General features: G+C 43.3%; 1 protein-coding gene across 4 annotated transcripts in view; it reads left to right on the forward strand.

Moving 5' to 3' along the window:
• Positions 1-21913, forward strand: part of LOC108919681 (contactin-associated protein-like 2) — a 392807-nt gene that overhangs the window by 345015 nt on the left and 25879 nt on the right. For all 4 annotated transcript variants that reach the window (XM_018727885.2, XM_029258941.1, XM_029258940.1 and 1 more), the window contains exons 16-19: positions 271-441; positions 11286-11504; positions 17590-17826; positions 21418-21648. In XM_018727885.2, the coding sequence (XP_018583401.2) occupies positions 271-441; positions 11286-11504; positions 17590-17826; positions 21418-21648 (858 nt within the window). The remainder of the gene's footprint in view (positions 1-270; positions 442-11285; positions 11505-17589; positions 17827-21417; positions 21649-21913) is intronic.

The following is a 21913-nucleotide window of genomic DNA, read 5'->3' on the forward strand; positions in this document are numbered from 1 at the left end:
CCCAGTAAAGAACCCTGCTGTTGTCTTCTGCGTTGTCCCCAAAACAAATGATGGTGTTCATGGGGGTGTCAAATCTTGGCGAGACTCAAACCCCAGCTTTCTGTGCCATGGGCAATCACCTCACTGCTTCACGAAAAGAATCAAGCACTCAACTGTGACTTAAGGGTCATTACAATATCCTGCGAACAAGCCTTTTCTGGGATACATAGTGTATCATAGCTCTTTCAGCAAATGACATATTTCCTTTTTTTTTTTGCATGTTTTTAACAGGGAACTATTGGAATGCAGCATCGTTCACTACCCCCTCCTCCTACCTACACTTCTCCACTTTTCAAGGGGAGACTAGTGCTGACATCTCCTTCTATTTCAAGACTTCAGCACCATACGGCGTCTTCCTGGAGAACTTGGGAAACACTGACTTCATCCGCCTGGAACTGAAATGTGAGTTATTCTTAAGTAACAAACTGCAAACATACAGGGATAAACCTCAAATAATATAAAAAAGTTTTTTGCAGTAAGGGGCATGCAGTGACACAGTGGGTTTCTAGGACGTGCTCTGTGGTGGGTCTGGGGTTCAAGTCTTGCTTGGGGTGCCTTGTGGTGGACTGGTGTCCTGCCCTGGGTGTATCCCCTTCGCTTCCAGCCCTACACCCTGTATTGCCGGGTTAGGCTCCAGCTCACCGTGACCCTGTTTGGGCTAGGTGCTTGTAGAGAGTGTGTGTGTGTTTACAGTAATAGTGGTAGTACCCACTATAGAACATTGTGGTTCATCTTCAGAGCCCCCTCTTGTCCTCTACAAAGTAGGTTATACCTCTTTACAGAATCTCCATAGTTTGATATCAGCAGTATAGAAAATTGCTATGACCTTAAAGAAAATCTTCATGGATAAAGCTCAGGTGAAATAAAGTTGCAGTGGCATTACAACAATGTGCAAGTCGATTGTGAAATAACTGCTGTCCCAGGGATAATGGGAAATTTATAGGTGGTAAAGTAAAGGCCTAATGTCTGGTGTTCAGAAGACAAGCAAACTTGGCAATTTGAGTGTAGAATCTACCAACTGAGGTGAAGTTTTCAGTGTGCGCAAAATGAAAAAGGGGCAGTAGGAAGACATCTCTGTGTGTGTGTGTATACTCACAAACTAGCACTCAAAAGCTTTGAATCACCCAGAAATTTTGAAGTGGTACCATTAAACTGATCTAAAAAATGTAGCCATTTCTAATGTTTCATGAAACTGAAGATTTCAGGTATCCACTACTGCCTTTGGAGAAATGGACAAACTGGATCTAACCAGCATATAAAAAGAAGCAGAAGGCCCAGATGCACAACTGGACAAAAGGATACGTACATCAGAGTCTATAAATTGAGAAACAGACAGCTTGCAGGTTCTCAGTAGACTTCTTCACTGAACAGTACATGTCAAATAGTGGTGTCTGCAACAGTCAAAAGACGACTCTGGGATGCTGGCCTTAGAGGCAAAAGCCATAGCTGAACCTTGCAAAAAGATAAAAGGTTCAAATTGGCAAAAGAACACAGTTACTGGATTTGTTGTGATTGCTTCATCACATTATGACTGACCTTCACCTTTCCCTGCTGACCTTTAGGGTTCAATTTATGTTGGACCTGTCTAGTCTGGTAAAGCTCTCATTTTTCAGCATTCTGGAACAACCATCCAAATCCACATTCCAGTTAGGTGAATTCAGTCTGGAGAACCAAGCTTCCAGAAAGTCTTTCGTTGCCTTTTCCTAGATCAGGCCAGAACATTCTGGTTGTCCCAGCTGAAGTTTTTTTCCTGGGATGCTTATGCCCTACAAACTACTAGTACTACTATCTCTAGTACTATGTTTCCTGGAAAGCCCACAGAGAATTCAAACCATTGCTTGTTACTGGGTACAACAATTGTAACAATCTCAAAAGCAAGTCGGGGGGGGGGGTGTCCTTTGGTTATAGCTTCCGCCTTCAGGCTTGAAGGGATCAAATCTTATCCTGAATTGTTTCAGTAAAAGTTACCCATCACACTCTTCCTTGACTCCTCCTGGTGGTTTTGCAGTAAGGCTCCTCACAGATAAGTCTGTCCATCACTAATTTTGCACATATCTGTCAATCTGGCAAAAGTAAAGGCTCTTAATTATAAGGCCAGAGCAGGTGCTGAGCAGGGAGGGATTGAGATTGAATTCAGATTTGTAATGGAGCAAGCGAGGCAAGCAACAGGTAGCAGAGGAGGGTGTTACTGTGGCAGACCATCAGTCAATCAATCAGTTGATCAGTTAGGCCTTGAGAGCATGGACAAAAGAGAGGGCAGGGAGATGAGCTGGGCAGCATGAAGTGGCAGCCTGGATGCACTGCTCACCACCTTATCATAAGGTACACTTGCAAGGGATCACGGGAAACGAAACATTGCATGGTCTCTGCGGTACAGATAAGCTAAACTGGCATGTATCATAATGCATCAGTGTGGGTGGTAGAGCCAAATGAAATCGTTTTAACTTGAAGATTCTTTCCATGAACTTGGTGTAAAGACAGATTTTGCAGCGTGTAACTCATAAATTATGTACTTCCCTGGTTGTAGGACACTGAGCAGACTTCACTGACCTCTTAACATCCATCCATCTTCACATGTCACATATCCAGTAAAGGGGCTTGTTGGTTCTGAGTCAGTGCTGGGAACACTAAGGACAGTTTAAATTCCCCAATTTAACTTAAATGCATCTTTTGGCTGTAAGAGGAAACCAGAGCACTCACAAGAAACCAAAATGAAAAGAATGTGCAGTCTCTGGATCACCAAAAATTTTGTAGCTTCAGTTTGGTATGTAGCTTTTGACTGGATGTTGCATTGTATTTTTACATTTATTTCTTTAGCAGATGCTTTTGTCTGAAGTGTGCAGTTGTTAGGAACGTGGTCGTCAGGCACGCCAGTGACAGCTAGATACACTACTTAGAATGGATCACTCATCCATACATCAGTGGCTTACTCTATCTCGCTGTCACACACTATGGGTGAACCTGAACAGCATGTCTTTGCAGTGTGGGAGGAAACCAGAGCACCCAGAGGAAACCCACGCAGACATGGGGAGAACATGCAAACTACACATAGACTGAGCAGGCTCAAACCCATGTCCTCTCACACCACCCAGGTGCTGCAAGACAGCAGTACTACTCGCTGTACAACTGTTCCACTTTGCATTAGTGAGATGCATTGAAAAATACCTGTGAGTGCCCTGTTAATTGCAATAGATTTATTTTTAAAAAGCTCCTGCTTATGGAGGTCCTCCAGCTTTTTATTTTTTTTTTTTTTTTCTGTACTCCCCCGTTGCTGAATCCTGGACCAGATTGCTTGAAGTTGTTTTGGCGCCATCTGTTGCCCGCCGCTGGCTGGCACCAGAGGCATAGGCAGCAGACCGACAGTCTTGCTGGGTTGTGGCTGAGATGCTCCAGTCGAGGGGACTGAATGTGCCACCCTGCCACCCCTCCCAGACTGGCTCTATAAAGAGGAGTGTCCTGGGACTGCTGTGGCCCTGGGACAAGGAACCTCATTATAGGGACATCGAGATGGTTCTGAATATTCATGTTTTATGTCGAGGTGTGACTGAGCTTCACATTTCGGATGGGAGATAATTTATTGAGCCTCTGCACTGTTGTAGTCAGGAATGATCATGCGTGCTTTGCCCCAGCTCTGAACTGGACCCAGATTTTAATTTCTGCACACATACAGTCTGAATGTTTCATTGCTTTCAAATATCATCTAACCACAAACAACAACTTTACACAAAAAAAGATAACATGGCACTGGATACTTATTTCATAATATGAAAGAATACCAATTAAATGATCTAATGTTATTATACTGAAGTAAAGGCTTTTTACATTACATTTTAAAAGTAACTGGTACTTATCTTTTCAATGCTTTTTCTTTCTATTAAATTTATGAATATACATTTCTCATCCTATCTCTCTATTACAGAGAGTTAATAATTCATCAGTTTTGGTTAAGAGCTGTTTTATCAGTTTGTTAATGAGAGTATTATAAATCTGCTCAAGATTCATAATGTAGATGTCACACTACAAAGTATGTATATCTAAATGGCAGTGAAGATAAAGGAGGCAGTAGGCTGGGTAAGAAAGACTTAAATACAGCAACATAGACCCTTGCAGACTAATTTTGTGTTCTGTTAATAAATGAATGTCAGGTCATTTCAGTTTAAAATGTGTAGTGGTATTTTATTAACTGATTACAAACTGTTTTTATAACCTTACCAATTTCTCACTAACCTTAATTTGTTCATTTACCTGCTAGGAAGAGCATGATGTGTTTTTTATAGACTTACTCTTTAAAGAGTGGGAGACACTGCAGAAAATCACCTTTCATTTCTGCCTATTTTCTTTCTCAGTTGTTAACACACATCAATCTCCAACTATTTAGAATCACTTGACAAGGTCATTCTGACCTCATGTGTTTTTTTTCCCCACTTTAATAGGATCATTCTTTTGACCCCACCATCTGTTGCATTTTGCTTTTTAAACAGGTCATACTGATGATGGAGATGCTTTCGATTTGGTAACTACTGTCTTGAAATCCATGCAAGAGGCCTGTTTGCACCGATCTTTCTCAGTGACTTCACTGCATGACAAGGGGACTCTGAGTACCCTGACCAAAGTCTACAGAATTCGCTAAGAGGTGTACCACAAGGTCCAATACTTGAACTTCAATTTATTCTCCTCACCATTCTTGATGGATAATTGCTGGTTCCTGTAAAAGTTTTGGATATAGGTTATAACTAAAAACACTCTGCCTGGAAGATTCACGGGGTGCTGAAAACCACCGCTCCCTCCCACTTTTCATTGCATTCTGCAGGTACAGAATAGAAATGTAGGCCATTATAGTTCCACAGCAGAGAAATTTCAGAAAATAGAGAGGAAGAAAGTACAATTAAAAACAAAATCTGAAATGTTTGAAAATGAATTTATAATTTGAATTCTTCTAACAATGTACAGGTGCATTTATTTTCTATTTCCTTCATATGACTTTATGCATGTTGTAATTATACTGCGCTATTAATAATTCATAAAATTGTCTGAGTTACACCACCTCTTTAAAGACATGTGTAATCCAGCAAGAATACTATTGAAGTGCTTATTTTCTGATAGAGTAGCAGTTCAGAAGGTGTGTGTGTGTGTGTGTGTGTGTGTGTGTGTGTGTGTGTGTGTGAGAGAGTATTGGAGTCTTTCTACATTTGTATGTTGGCATTTTCCTATGAGCTGTTATGTAATACAGAGAAGATACAGAATAATTCCAGTATATTTCTTATCAAAACATATTCTGATCAAAAAATTCTGTCTGGAAGCAAAGAAGCAAAACTGGTGCTCATTGGATACAAAGGAATCCAAATAAACCAAGCAAAATCCAAACCCTTTGTGCCTGGAAAAATCTTTCTTGAGGACACCACATGTTGCTGATTTAGTTCCAGCTCACTGTAATGTTTTGGAGGTTCCTGACCAGTCTTCAGTTAGCCAAGGATCTCCTACACTGGAGCCATAATATTCTGTGTCCGAGAAAAGAAAATCCTTTTGCTAGCAATGGAGGATCCGAGAAACAGGGGCTACTCAGCCCATTGGACGTTTTCACTTCAATTGCACTTTCAGCCCGCATAACTAAACCATAAGTCTTTCAGCTCCCTGTTATCCATTTACTTTTCACCATGCACATGACACTGGGGTATAATGGAAGTGTTCTTGCTGATGGGCTAGGGTCCTCATTACATTTACATTACATATATTTACATTTATTCATTTCGCTGACACTTCTCTCCAAAGCGACTTATAATGTTAAGGTTAGAATTATCACAAGCTTACAACTATTCACCGATTTATACAGCTGGGAAATTTTACTGGAGCAATTTAGGATAAGTACATCCACATCCGGTGTGCCTGGAGTTTGCTAGTGGCAAAAGAAGGGCTTTGCTATTGTGCTGATTGTGGCACCATCAGAGCGCTACTGCAGACTCTGTCATCTGCTGAGGGGAAAGCTCAATTTTTGTAAACAACAAAGTGACAATCCTCTTAACTACCCTGACTCCAAAGCCCATTAGGTGACAGAGATAGAAATTAATGTAATACAGATTCAAGGAAAGAAATAAGCACCGAAATGACTGCCCATAAGAGGAAACCATCTTAATCCTTCATATTGAAATGTCACTGTATGCAGCCAGGGCCTCACAATCATGGCAATTGCTATGGATTTAAGTGCTGTGAGGGTACGGTATGGAGTGACTACAAATGGGCCAGACCCGGAAGTGCTGCACAAGTGAGGTCCTCTGGAGACTCCTGTGTGTCAATAAAAGGGAAACAGCAAGTGACAGACAAGCAAGCAGAGGATGTGGCCATGGCAAGTTGGCTGAGTGCTTTCGACAGTCCCTGGAGGGGGATTATGCTCTGCGGTTCTTGGCCGGGGGGTATTGGGTAGTGACATGCTGCAGGTCAACATGACACTCAGGTTCACAGCTACCCCAACAGGCACTCCTATGACATGGTCCCCCAGGGACCTGACATTTTCTGATGGATGGCTGTCTCTAGGATCGCCTGCAAAGTCATTTCATCAGGTTTACATTTATTTATTTAGCAGACGCTTTTCTCCAAAGCGACTTCCGATGAACTCTATTATTCTATAGCTCTACTAACTCTATATCTCTCTCTTAACTCTATGTCCTTATTATTTTCAATTTCATCTCCAAATCAATTGCTGCATTTACATGTATATTCATTTAGCAGACACTTTTCTCCAGAGCGACATACATCTCACAGAAAATACAAGGTGTGCATTACATTAGCAGAAAGAGATATTTAAATGCAGACACGTAATTCTTAAGTAAAGTTAGTTTGTTTCTTCCCACCATTTGAATCGATGTACATTGCACGAGTGGCTGTATAAAACTTTATCCGAATATCAATGATTCCTTCCTAGTATTTTTTTTATATATATATATATATATATAAACATTTATGCTACATTACAGGAGTAGTTGCGTGAAGGTTTATTCATTGTTTAATGGCATGATATCATTGTTAAAGTGAGTCCAGAAGAGGTGAGTTTTAAGACCCTTTTTAAATGTGGACAGAGATTCAGCAGTAAGTGAATCTCTCAAGTGCATGATTACTGCCAGGCACTGTGAATAATGAAATGGGTAAAAAATATGTGAAAAAAAGCACTACACTAACGAGAGGAGATGCGTTCACCGCTCAAAACACGTGGGAACTGGGAAGATGCAGCTTCCTACCTTGTCTGGCTATGCCGACTTGCACTTAGTGTACAGTATTTCAGATGTTTTTATGTAAGTGCTATCCATAAATAATGTGTATGTCGGGAATTTTTTACGGAAATCCGGATTTACGTAAATCAGATTTATGTGAGTAGAGGGCTGTCTGTATCTTGCTTGAGGTTACTAGAGCAGGAGGTGTAATTCAAACCTGCAACCTCTGATCCCAAAGGCAGCAGCTCTAGTTTTGCACTAACCAAAAAAGAGAGCATATTAGTTTGACTTATGGAAGCAGATTGTATAAATGCCCTCCATGCAAATCTGGATTCATCTGTGATTTCATAGTTAGAAGTTAGAAAATATTATTTTGCACAAACTATTTTGTTATTTCTTGTGCATTTTCTTCTCAGGCTGCAATTGCTGTTGTCCATCCATCCATCCATCCATCTTCCTCCGCTTATCCGGGACCGGGTCGCGGGGGCAGTAGTCTAAGCAGAGCCCCCCAGACTTCCCTCTCCTCGCAAACCTCCTCCAGCTCCTCTGGGGGAACCCCAAGGCGTTCCCAGGCCAGCCGGGAGACATAGTCTCCCCAACGTGTCCTGGGTCTGCCCCGAGGCCTCCTCCCAGTGGGACATGCCCGGAACACCTCCCCAGGGAGGCGTCCAGGAGGCATCTGGAACAGATGACCGAGCCACCTCAACTGGCTCCTCTCGATGCGGAGGAGCAGCGGCTCTACTCCGAGCTCCTCCCGGGTGACTGAGCTCCTCACCCTATCTCTAAGGGTGCGCCCAGCCACCCTGTGGAGGAAACTCATTTCTGCCGCTTGTATCCACGATCTCATTCTTTCGGTCATGATCCAGAGTTCATGACCATAGGTGAGGGTAGGAACGTAGATCGACCGGTAAATTGAGAGCTTCGCCTTACGACTCAGCTCCTTCTTCACCACAACAGACCGGTACAACGACCGCATCACTGCGGACGCCGCACCGATCCGTCTGTCAACCTGCCGCTCCATTTTTCCCTCACTCGTGAACAAAACCCCGAGATACTTAAACTCCTCCACTTGAGGGAGCAACTCCCCCCCTAACCCGGAGGGGGCAATCCACCTTTTTCCGACTGAGGACCATGGTCTCGGATTTGGAGGTGCTGATTCTCATCCCTGCCGCTTCGCACTCGGCTGCAAACCTCTCCAGTGCACGCTGTAAGTCTTGATTCGATGAAGCCAACAGGACCACATCGTCCGCAAAAAGCAGAGACGAGATCCCGCGGCCACCAAAACAGACACCCTCCGTTCCCTGGCTGCACATAGAAATTCTGTCCATAAAGATAATGAACAGAATCGGTGACAAAGGGCAGCCCTGGCGGAGTCCAACATGCACCGGGAACAGGTCTGACTTACTGCCGGCAATGTGAACCAAGCTCCTGCTCCGGTCATACAGGGAACGAACAGCCCGTAGCAACGAGCCCTGAACCCCATAATCCTGAAGTACCCCCCACAGGGTGCCACGAGGGACATGGTTGAATGCCTTCTCCAGGTCCACAAAACACAGATGGACTGGTTGGGCAAACTCCCATGAACCCTCCAACACCCTAGTGAGGGTATAGAGCTGGTCCAGTGTTCCACGGCCAGGGCGAAAACCGCATTGCTCCTCCTGGATCCGAGGTTCGACTATCGGTCGGATTCTCCTTTCCAGTACCCCGGCGTCGACTTTCCCAGGGAGGCTAAGGAGTGTGATCCCCCTGTAGTTGGAACACAATCACTTTCTTAAAAAGAGGGACCACCACCCCGGTCTGCCAGTCCAGAGGCACGGTTCCCGAATACACGCGATGCTGGCGTGTCAGCCAAGACAGCCCCACAACATCCAGAGACTTGAGAAACTCGGGGCGGATCTCATCCACCCCCGGAGCCTTGCCACCGAGGAGTTTTTTTGATTACCTCAGCAATTTCAGCCAGGGTAATAGACGAGTCCCCCTCCAAGTCCCCGGCCTCAGCTTCCTCTATGGAAGGCGTGTCGGAGGGATTGAGGAGATTCTCAAAGTACTCCTTCCACCGCCCGAGGACATCCTCAGTTGAGGTCAGCAGCGCACCACTTCCACTGTAAACAGTGTTGGTGGAACACTGTTTCCCCCTTCTGAGTCGCCGGACGGTTTGCCAGAATCTCTTTGAGGCCTACCGAAAGTCTTCCTCAATGGCCTCACCGAACTCCTCCCAGGCCCGAGTTTTTGCCGCGGCGACTGCCAGAACCGCGCTCCGTCTGGCCCGCCGGTACCCGTCAGCTGCTTCAGGAGTCCTATGAGCCAGCCAGGCCCGATAGAACTCCTTCTTCAGCTTGACGGCATCCCTTACCTCTGGTGTCCACCACCGTGTTTGGGGATTGCCGTCGCGACAGGCGCCGGAGACCTTATGGCCGCAGCTCCGAACCGCCGCCCCAACAGTTGAGGCGTGGAACATTGTCCATTCGGACTCAATGTCCCCCACCTCCCTCGGGACCTGGTTGAAGCTCTGTCGGAGGTGGGAGTTGAAGACCTCTCTGACAGGGGCCTCCGCCAAACGTTCCCAACAGACCCTCACTATGCATTTGGGCCTGCCAGGTCTGTCCAGCTTTTTCCCCCGCCATCGAATCCAACTCACCACCAGGTGGTGATCAGTTGACAGCTCAGCCCCTCTCTTCACCCGAGTGTCCAAGACATATGGCCGAAGGTCAGAAGAAACGACTACAAAGTCGATCATCGACCTCCGACCTAGGGTGTCCTGGTGCCAAGTGCACTGATGGACACCCTTATGCATGAACATGGTGTTCGTTATGGATAAGCCGCGACTAGCACAGAAATCCAATAACAACTCGCCGCTCAGGTTCAGATCAGGGAGGCCGTTCCTCCCAATCACGCCCCTCCAGGTGTCACTGTCGCTGCCCACGTGGGCGTTAAAGTCCCCCAGTAGAACGACAGAGTCCCCAGTGGGAGCGCTTTCCAGCATGCCCCCCAAGGACTCTTAAAAGGCCGGGTACTCTACACTGCCGCTAGGCGCATAAGCACAAACGACAGTGAGAGACCGTTCCCTGACCCGAAGGCGTAGGGAGACGACCCTCTCATTCACCGGGGTAGACTCCAACACATGGCGGCTGAACTGCGGGGCTATTAATAAGCCCACACCCGCCCGCCGCCTCTCACCCTGGGAAACGCCAGAATAGTGGAGAGTCCACCCTTGGTCGAGAAGAGTGGTTCCAGAACCCAAGCTGTGAGTGGAAGTGAGCCCGACTATATCTAGACGGTATCTCTCAACCTCCTGCACTAGCTCAGGCTCCTTCCCCGCCAGTGAGGTGACATTCCAAGTCCCAAAAGCCAGAGTTGGCGTCCGAGGTTTGGGTCCACCGGGCACTCGGCCCCGACCACTGCCCAAATCACAATGCACCGGCCCCTTATGTCCTCTCCGGCAGGTGGTGAGCCCACCGAAGAATTGCTGTTGTTTTCCACTTATTTTCCTCAGGATATTAATTCAGGAGAAGAAACATCCTGTCTCGAAAGTTTGACCACAAGAAATGTTTAGTTTATAAGAACTGCTAGCCATCTTATTATAATAACCCGAGAGATGTGAAATATACAGGTAATACGCAGATTTGGACGGCATGGTCACGATGTAAGATTTTTGACAGATACTACTGATAAATCATTGCTCACTGTGATGCAGAAAGTTAAGCCGCAGACTATTCCACTGTGAGTAGCACCGCATGCATACAAAGGAAATAGCTGGTCAGATCTGTCTAGTATTTAAGCCATTTTTAATGCAAGAATTATAATCTCTTTAACACCCTGCTATTAACCTCTACTAAATCTTCGGTGCAGTCCCAAAGCACTTATATTGTCGGTGTAAATGAGATTTTTTTTTTTTTTACCTCAGCAGTACATTGTAAAGCTACTAATGATTGTCCTATTAAGTACACTAAAAAAGTATGCAAATATAGTAATCATGATTAGTTTTTAAAAAGGAAACAAATTAGGGGCACTTAAGAAACTAGTCAATTGTGCTGTACTCCACAGCGCCCACCATGGTGTCCTTTTCCTTTGATGTGGGAAATGGTCCGGTAGAGCTGGCTGTGCGGTCACCCACCGCACTCAATGACGACCAGTGGCACCGGGTCAGTGCTGAGCGCAACGTGAAGGAGGCCGTCCTGCAGCTGGACCAGCAGTACCGAGAGGTGCGTCCAGCACCTCCCCAGGGCCACACGCGCCTGGAGCTCTACAGTCAGCTCTATGTGGGTGAGTGTTCTACCCCCGTGGTTTCTCATACCCCACCAGTTACCCTCTAACGTCAAGGTGCCTGTGGCTTCTCTGGATGTCTTGGAGTGAGAAGTGTGACATCATAATGCAGATTCTGAATAAAGTGGGACAGCAGCTCATGTGTTTCTTCATACTGGCTAATTGTTCAATTACAGCGCAGTAAAATAGCTCTCGCTGGGGGGTCCAACAGAGGGAGGTACATTGACAGAATCGGGCTGTTCCGAATCTCAGAGGAACTTTTATCTCTAAACTCCAAATAGCACAGTTTTACCTGTTCAATTCCTAAACATAAACCCATCTCACCATGCCTTTGTGCTGCAACTCTTCAGCGTGACCAGGAAAACACAGGGTGCCTTAAACTAATGCATCACAAGTACACTCATGCATTCATTAATTTGAATTGCACGCATCTGTTTCAATAACTACTTTCACTTACAATATAAATTTATTTCTGGTATTTTTCACTTCTGTATATTTACAATTTGTCTGATAATGAAAATGATTTTTACAATCTTTTAAAAACTAGACTTAAGTTTCTCTGTAATTTTCTTTGTATTGTTGTGTGTTGTATCCACACACATGTCTGAATGTAACCATAATGAATGCTCCAATGTGTTATTGCCAGCATTCACTATAGTTACATTCAGACATAGTTAGCCCTAACCTCCTGACCCTAACCCTGGAACCATAACTTACTTGATTACCCAGTACTTTTCAGGAATGACAAGCACAACAGTTACCAACTGGATATCTGATTATTTGTCTTCCTCATACATTGAACAAACTGATCAGAGTCTCTCTGGAGATCAGAGGTAATATCCTTGCCCTAAGATGCTAAATAAATAGTAATAAAATCTTGAAATAAATGTTTTTACACAAAGGCTCTTAAAGCAGGGGTGCTTTGAGGTTGGATATCATCCCTGTTAGAAAATGGAACTTTCTTTTTACTACTACATTTCACTGTTCATATTTAAAGAAAGAGGAATTTATCTAGTGAAAATGTAAAAGAAAGTACAGTTGTCCCTCCAAATTCGCGAGTTTCATATTGACGAATTTCATTATCCACGAGTTGGTCTTTGTGGGGGGTGTGGTGGCGCAGTGAGTTTGACCGGGTCCTGCTCTCCGGTGGGTCTGGGATTAGAGTCCCACTTGGGGTGCCTTGTGACGGACTGGTGTCCTGTCCTGGGTGTGTCCCTTCCCCCTCCAGCCTTACGCCCTGTGGTGCCGGGTTAGGCTCTGGCTCCCTGTGATGCCACATGGGACAAGCGGTTTCAGATGATGTGTGAGTTGGTCTTCAGTAATTAAATGGGTTTTTTTTTTTTTTTTGGACTTTTGCGACCTCGCAGAAGATGCTTGCAAGCTAGAAAATGTAAAGAAATGTTCAGCAATTCACAAAAGCTTATAATATGTGCATTGTTATTCTATTTTTATGTATACAACACTGTATACAGTACAAAAAGAAAAAAGTGAAGACCCTAGACCCTAGGGGCTCAAAAAATTATTTGGGAATTTTCAGATTTGCGAGGAAGCTGCACTCCAGCCCCTCACAAATACCGAGGGCCAACTGTATATTTAATGCTCCATCTGCATATTACTCGGCATTTTCAGAGCTCCCAGTTTGTGTGTTACATTTATTGTACATAACAAAGGTTCAAAAGCAGTCATATGAGGGACAGACCTGAGCTGACTGACATTTCGAAAATTTCATTCATCAAAAAAGTGTCACAAAGCACACAGTGGAAAATCTGTTTTACCTGAATTAAGCCTTGTGCTTGTATATTAAATTGCTGAAATTATATACTTATAATGCACCTTCAAATCAAATGCATTTTGAAAGACAAATTATAATGTTTGCCGACGATTGTGCTATGGACAGGCTTTTGTATGCATTCCAGATTTAAAATGATAAAACTAATTCTCATTCACTTGTCAAAAGATAAATTCTGGTTTCATGCTGCTAGTAACTGAAAGAAATGGGCATACTGCAAATGATTGCATTTTGGTGTGGTCATGGTGTGTTTTTTTCTGGCCTAGCTGAGAGAGGTGCCCACCTGTAACCTGTAAAGTATTGTAACAGTGTAAATATCACCTAAAGCATTTGAAATAAGGGCAGCATGTGGCGCTGTGATCAGAACCCAGGGATTCGAAGGACCCAGGTTTGAATTGTTTCCACTTGTATTTCCTTTGAGCAAGGTACTTACCCTGTACTGGTACACTAAAATTCATCTAGCTCTATAAATCAGTAGATAACTGTAAGATGTTATAAGCTGTTTTGATGAATTGTCATCTAATTGTATACATAATATAAATGTAGCAAAGGTGGTCAATGGAATTGTAAAGGTAATGTAGCTCAAGTTAATTATGGAATAAGGTCATGAAGCCCCTAAAGTACATAGCAGAATGTTTTACTTTATTGATCTTGCTGAGCATTATGAGCTGTGGGTATATGTCTTAAAGCACAGTACCGTTGTGAAAACAGCCTGTCAATCCTGCAAAAATCACTTGAGGTTGGCAATTTAATCTATATGAAGAAAATTCTAATGAGTGATCATTTATTTTAACATTAAAATAAACTTCTGCTTTTTAATGAATGCCTGAGCCCGAAATAAAAACATTCTTGTTCAAAATAAATAGAATTTATGTCTGCATTTACGTGTGAAAGTAAAGCCTGCTTTGCGACCCTAATAAACTAAATCCTTTGTGTGTTGTGTGCCGTTAAACTTCATTCCTCTTTAATTTTGTCCTTCCCTGTCGGTGTTGTTTGCTACAGGCACTCTTGACTTTTTTGCCCGTTTAGTATTCGTTTCCATTTATATTTACCTCTCCATCCATAAGCAATGTATGCTCATCACTCTGGATACTGCATGTCTGATTAACACTTTATTTGAAGTTGATATATTTTAGCTCCAACCAAAAGTCTCATGTTTATTGCATAAAATGTTCCTTGAATAATGTAAGACTGCATAAATCACTTTTTATTTCAACGTATATTCTGAGTATAATTTGCTGTTGTTGCTTTGCATGTGTAATTTTCTCACCATTTCTGCAGCAGTGAATTGTCCCCTGCCGTCTCCCTGATTGGATTGCTTGTTTACTCCATTTCACTTCTTCACTGTTCCTCACCTGTGTCTGAGCAATCAGCGAACTCTGCAGGAATACAGCAGCTCTTTGTGTCCCATGATAGGTGACCCTCACATTGAGCTCTTGTCCTATGCAACTTGCAATATTACATTAAATTTATTTAGCAGATGCTTTTGTCTGCAGCAACTTTCGATGAACTCTGTGTAGTGTTATCAGCCCACACTTATAAACCAAGGGGACTTATACTGCTAGATACAGTACTTACAATGGGTCACTCCTCCATACATCAGTGGAACACACTCTCTCTGTCACTCACACACTAGGGGTGAACCTGAACCACATGTCTTTAAACTGCAGGAGGAAACCCACGCAGACACAGGGGAGAACATGCAAATTCCACACCCAGCAAGCACAGACCAAGCAGGGATGAAACCCACCTCCTCTTGCACCACCGAGGTTCTGTGAGACAGCAGCGCTGCTCACTGTGCCACCATGCCACCCATTTTACTGGGGCAGTTTAGGGTGTGTGCTTTGCTCAAAGGTACTGGAATTTAAGCCTGGGTCCTTTGAATCCAAAGGTAGTGGCTCTAAGCACCATGCCACCTGCTGCCCCAATTCAGTGCATGAGTTTTCATTTATAGTACGGCAGCAAGTAGCCCTTATGCTGTTTACATTCTGAGCAGGAATGGAGTGGATGTGGAGCTTTTAGCATTCGTTTGAGGGCTTCATTTGCTCTCAGTGCCCCAATCCTGCTTTCCGGGCTCCTGCACAGTGAAAAATGTCTTGAGGAAACACCTTCCAGCTTAATTAGGGACTAGCAAAGCTCTTCTGGTGACAGGAATTAGCCCACCACTGTGAGCATGTGTGAATGGTGGCATAAATAATAAACACTTTAATTGCTGTCTGTTATGATATTAATGTATTCTATTTACTGGAGAGGAGACAATCTGTTACCACAAGTGGGTTTATTTAATTCTCCTTTAATAGTCAGCAAGGTCAAAACTTTGGTTTTGTACACAGAAGTGCTGTTAATTAAGGTAACTGAACTCTGAAGTAACATGTTTGCCCTGTGGAGCGAAAGACATACAGCGACGAATGAAATTTTAATAAAACTCATATTTTAGCCAATACTGGACAGACAAGCTTGATTTGTTAATTTATTGTTTTTATTTTCACTCATTTCTCATTGAATGACAAAGTGTATGGATTTTACAGATAACTAATTTAAAAACCATTTGCACATTCTGCTATCAAACAAAGGATGGTTAGGCTTCACTTCCTATTCACTGGATTTCATACTGTTGGTAACTGTGCTTTAAATCGTGAGTAGTTTGAAATGAGGTCAGATGCCTGAGTAGGAAAACTTAAAACATTCACAATGAGATTCTGTTCATGGATTTGTTTGTGTATTCATTTATATTGTGTATTTATAAGATTTTTTTTTTTTATCACATTTAAAGCATACAAAGTGCTGAGTGATTATCACACAGCTCTTGTCCTGTCCTAACATTTGACTGTGACCTGTGAGCCTAAACTGTACAATTTATTGTTGTGCTGTCTAAAGCAATTGGTGACAACATCCTGTATTAGATACAGCAGTCCCTTGATTTAACGAATGAATACGTTCCTGAAAATGATACCATTATTTTAAATGGAAAATAATAATGCATTCCCAGTCCACTCAAAAACTCCAAGTCAATTTTGTCATATATCACTGAAACTCTATAATTTGCTTATTTAAAGATCAACGCATGATTTTAGCTTGATTTACATTAATTCATTTAGCAAATACTGTTCTCCAAAACGATACAAATCGGCATTACACTAACAGTAGAGATCTGGATGCAGACATGTAAATCACTTTGTGATTATCAGACACTTAATGAGGACATTAATTGGTCTGTTTCTAAGCAATACAGTTTGGGAACTAACTGTGTTATCCTTATGTCCAGTAAAAAGCAACAAACATTCAGTAATGAAATTTATGTAAAAAAAGTTGACAATTAAAAATAAACAAGAAAATGTAATGAATTGTTACTGTACTCACCAAGTGAAGAAAGAACAGTTGATAGTGAGGTCAGGTGGGTGGAGGAGGGAGAAAGGCTTGGCAGTCATTCTTGCACTGCCACTGCACAAATGCATGGAAACAAAGTGAACACAAGACCAGAAACAAATGAGAAACTGCTGATGGTATACTAGTGCCAACTACAGTACACATTCTGCTTCATTTGTGCAATTTTCACCTATTTTTTGGACACACTTCCTATAAATTCACACGCACACACTGTCTGAACCACTTGTCCCATATGGGGTCGGCAGGAGCCTAACCCCGCAACACAGGGCAAAGGGCTGGAGGGGACACACTCAGGACAGGACACTGGTCTGGCACAAGGCATCCCAGGCAGGACTCAAACCCTGCACCCCCCACTAAGCAGGACCCAGTCCAGCCCACTGCGCCACTGTACCACTGCATACCCTCCCTATATATTCAATTATACTGATATTTCTTTAGGAAATCAAAAATTGGGTATTAAAAGCCCAGAACTGTTACACCTGTTCAATAAAGAGAATTCATAGATTGAGGACACCTGTATTTACTTTATACTTATGAATATTCTTGTTCTTGTGACCCATTGCAATTTATCTATTATCAAAAACTACTTGCCCAGAGCAAAACCTATTCCAGAAAAGGGTAACAATCTCTCCAATCTTAGATTCAAATCATTCCCTATGTATTATATTTAAGCAGATACTTTTCTCTGTTGCAATTTACCATGATTTATGCATTTAAAATGCTGTAAATTTTTCACTAAAGCATTTTATGGTAAGTACCTTGAGAGTGCTGCACCAGAAGGTGGGATTTGAGTAGGGGTTTTCAGTTCCAAAGACAGTCGCTCTAAGCACTATACCACCTGCCTTCTTTCACTCACACTTCTCATGCTGTATCAACTTCCATATTCCTCATACTGTATCAACCAAAAAGGTGCTGCTGGAGGACAGAGGGGTTTCCTGGGATGCATCCGCTCGCTGAAGATGAACGGCGTGACCCTTGACTTGGAAGAAAGGGCAAAGGTCACTCCAGGAGTGAAGCCCGGCTGCTCAGGACATTGCACAAGTTTTGGAGTCTACTGCCGCAACGGGGGCAAGTGCGTGGAGAAGTACAACGGCTACTCATGTGACTGCACCTCCACAGCCTATGACGGTCCCTTCTGCACCAAAGGTGACACATGAAGCCCCATTTTCCTGCCTTTCTTTGCTGGTATTAGTCATCTGAGAGCAGTAACATCTGGTCAGATTTTGCGTTACAAATTTGGAAGACATTCACCTTCAATAACCGGTTGTCCTGGTCAGGGTCACGACAGGCCAGTGCCTATCCCAGAGTCACTGGGCACACGACCAGGGCGGGGGGTCAAATCCTAAATGGGACAACAGTTTATCACACTCACACACACTAGACATTTTAGTGCCTTGGCCACTGCCATTTGAAAACCTAGAGAGAGCCAGGAGTTCACATCATTTGTCTCCTTCTCTGTTGGGTTACAATAACAAAGTACAGATAGATTGCAAATAAGTCCACATACACAGAGCTAGGAGTCAACTTCAAAAGGTTACATTTATTAATTTAGCACACACTTTTCTCCAAAGCATTGTGTATATCAGAATAAACAATACAGCACTACATTACTCCAACAGGAGGAGAAATCTGGATGTGCAAACATGATTCTTAAGTACAATCAATTTGTCTCATACCATCATATAAACCAGTATATTAAACATATATACATAACTTGTATTACAAGTCTGTTATTATATACATACATTTGTATTACAGGTTTGTTAAGGACATAGGTGGTCATGGGAGAAGTGAGTCCAAAAGAGATGTGTTTTGAGACCAGTTTTGAATGTTTATAGGATTCAACAGTGACAGGAAGAGCTCATTTCACCTCAAAGCCAAAACCAAGAACCTTTCCTTTGTGCTTTTAATTTTGGATCTCTTGAGGTTACAATATATTATAGGTATGATCACATATCACTTTCTAATAATTTCCAGAAGGTTGTCCACATCTTCCAGAATTCATTAGAATTGTCATGCAGATCACCCGTCAGTTTTTCAAGTGGGACAACATTTAACACCTCAGTCATCCACAGATTTACAGCGAGAACTTCTGGTGTAGACCATTGCATTAAAATACATTTCTTTGCCAGATATGTAGGAATTACATGTATCAAGCGTATGTGATAATCATATGTAGCGCCACCCTCCATTTCGCCTAATTATGAGAGTGGTGCCCTGGGTTCTATTCCAATCAATGTAACCCACTCAGGTATTTCAATTTCACAACAAATTTAATAAATTCGCCAAACCCCATAAAACCCAAAGAAATATTCAAAAGTTATTAACCCCAAAATTGAAAATCCCATCACAAAACGAATCATGCAACAACCAACATAAGAAAAACACTTACTTCTTCACACAGTACACTCAATATTACAACAACGAATAACCTCGGTGCTACACACTTCTTCGACGGCGACGCACAACAGACTAGAACTTCCTTACAGAACCTTCTTTTCTCGCATGCACACAATAATGACAATGAATCAATCAATGCCTCGAATACTCCGGAGTATTTCTAACACACGTAAAAACACCCTCGTTGCAGGCCTGGACGCGGCTTGTGTGCGTTGAGACGCAAAATTTATGGGTCGCTTCACTCTTTTGAGCAAAAGGGGAAAAACCCGCAGTTTACCCTATCCCCCGTCCACTCGCGTTCGAGGCGGGTGAAACTCCAGCGATGCCCGACCCGAGGAACTTAGGTCTTAGCGCTTCGTGCTACCGGTAACGCGCGATCGGGTTCTCCTCAGTCCGCCTCCGTCACCGGCGTAGCAGTTCGACGAGACGGGCTGAAAACTCGTCGTTTTAAATGTCTCGCCGAGCCACAAGGTCACCACAGAAACTAAAACTCGCCTACACAATGTGACAATCCACACGAAATGATATTTTCTCTTTGGTTACTCTTCCAGCAACCAAAAAAATATCACCTCCTCACACTCTGACGCGCTCTCTCGAACACCTCCTTCTCACACCCTCTTCTGCACCTTTTCTCTCGACCCTTCCAGAAAAGTCTAGAAACTTTTCTCATTCGTTCCATCCCTTTCTTCTCTTATTGGTTCGGCGCCAAACCGAACCCCAATCAATTCACAGTACGTGCATACTGGCATAACGTGTAGGCTGCACCTGTTCCAACATTTGGTGGTAGGGCTTCAAGCAAATGCTCAAAATCGAACATACAACTAGTAGCGCTACAGGGCTACATAATATAATTAAAAGAAGAACCCACACACACTGAAACTGCTTGTCCCAAGTGGGGTTGCGGAAAAACCAGAGCCTAACCTGGCAATGCAGGGCGTAAGGCGGGAGGGGACACACCCAGGATGGGGCACCAGTCCATCACAAGGTACCGCAAGCAGGACTTGAACCCCAGACCCGCCAGAAAGCAGAACCCGGTCAAACCCGCTGCGCCCCCAGTCCAGTAAACTTGTATCTTATCACATTGCTAGAATAAATGTAACAAAGTGCCCAGAGAGGTTTAGCATTTAAAACAGACCTGCTATTTACTGTCATACCATAAACTTGTAACATAAACTTAAAAAACATGTGCCTGTTCATGTTTGTCTTTCTATATTCCATTCATTTTAGAAACTACTTGGTGATCTAGACACAACCATAGGCTGCAGCTGCACAGCATCAGCCTCAAACATTGCGTCCACACCTGGCCAGAGAAATTGTATTGGTGTGTGTGTGTGTGTGTGTGTGTGTGTTTGTGTGTGTCTGTGTGTTTGTTTTTGCACTGCTACACCATGCAGCATCCGCACTATCATGGTGGCACTATCAAGACCATGTCAACAGTGGGAAAGGATTGTTTTTTCAAGATCATGCAAGGAAAAGATCTTGTACAAGCTTTGCAATAACACCAAAACATGTCATAGACTCTCAATCCAGCAGCAGAACTTCTAAAGGAATCTTCAGAAGTTCTGCCTCTGAACTGAGACTCTTATGATATTTTCGGTGTTATTCAAAGCTTATAAATCTTCTCTTCTTCCCAGTTGTGTTGATTCTGTCCTACGGGCAACCCTTGTGAAGCGCTTTCCCCATTTATATTGCTGTCCCAGTCCTGGCAGACATCACTAACCACGTTTAACAGCCTCACATGCCACCTCCGCCACTGCAGATCATTTCAGTTGCACAAGGAGATGGAAGTGGCGTGTAGTCAGTGAGCCTGTCTGCTCGTTTGCTGTCATGTCCACTTCTCCTCAGAGACAATGAGCACACAGTGCTCCCTTTTGCTGTCAGTTTGCAAACATGACCCCTCGATCTCCACAGCTTCTACATTAAATGAAGCAGAACTTCAACAACTACAGATAACTATGATTCTCAAGGATAAAGCATTAAAAATCAATGTTTCCTAAATTGTTTAATGTAGCAGATGATGAAATAGTTGTATAGTTGTATTACTATGATCTTTTTTCTACCAGCTTGTCTTTAGCAATTCTGTGTTTTATTCATTTTATGGAGTTTATCATGCTGTTTCTGGAAGCTTACAGCAATGAGAAAATGTTGTAATATTTACTTTGACATCTTTTAACACGGTTATAATGTAATAATAGAGAAATTCAAAGCCTCGATTTCACTGAGTTTCATCAGGTTGGTGTTCCTCAGTATGCCCCCATGGAAGTTATATCCTAACTGTGTGTGTGTGTGTGTGTGTGTGTGTGTGTGTGTGTGTGTGTGTGTGTGTGTGTGGCACAGATGTTGGGGGCTTCTTTGAGGCAGGGACCCTGCTGCGGTACAATTTCCTGCCTGAGGTCGCCTCTGCAGCAGTGATGGAGGTCAGAAGCCCATCTGGAACCCTAGGGTCAGAGGTCAATCTGACACGAGAGGATCTGGCCTTCAGCTTCAGCACCTCCAGCGCGCCTTGCATCCTGGTCTACATCAGTTCCAGAACCCAGGACTACCTGGCCATTGTACTGCGCCAGAATGGTAAGGCACTTAGTCCCACGTGAGGAGGGGAGGAGTCTCTGTTGGGTCAAAGCCCTTAAGGGATTATGTTTAACAGCCTAACAAGCCACTTCTAACACAGTTACAAGTGGAACTCTCAAATGTACATTATCAGTCAAAAATCTATCTATAGGAAGTGCATTGTTTAATTTGTGTCAACAGCAGTGCAGCATCCTGTAAAGAAAAACAGGCTGCATGAACCTGCCTTTTTTGTATTAATGCCTATGTTCAGGAAGATGGTGAATTT

The sequence above is a fragment of the Scleropages formosus genome, chromosome 16, assembly GCF_900964775.1.
Source record: "Scleropages formosus chromosome 16, fSclFor1.1, whole genome shotgun sequence".
In the NCBI taxonomy this organism is placed as follows: Eukaryota; Metazoa; Chordata; class Actinopteri; order Osteoglossiformes; family Osteoglossidae; genus Scleropages; species Scleropages formosus.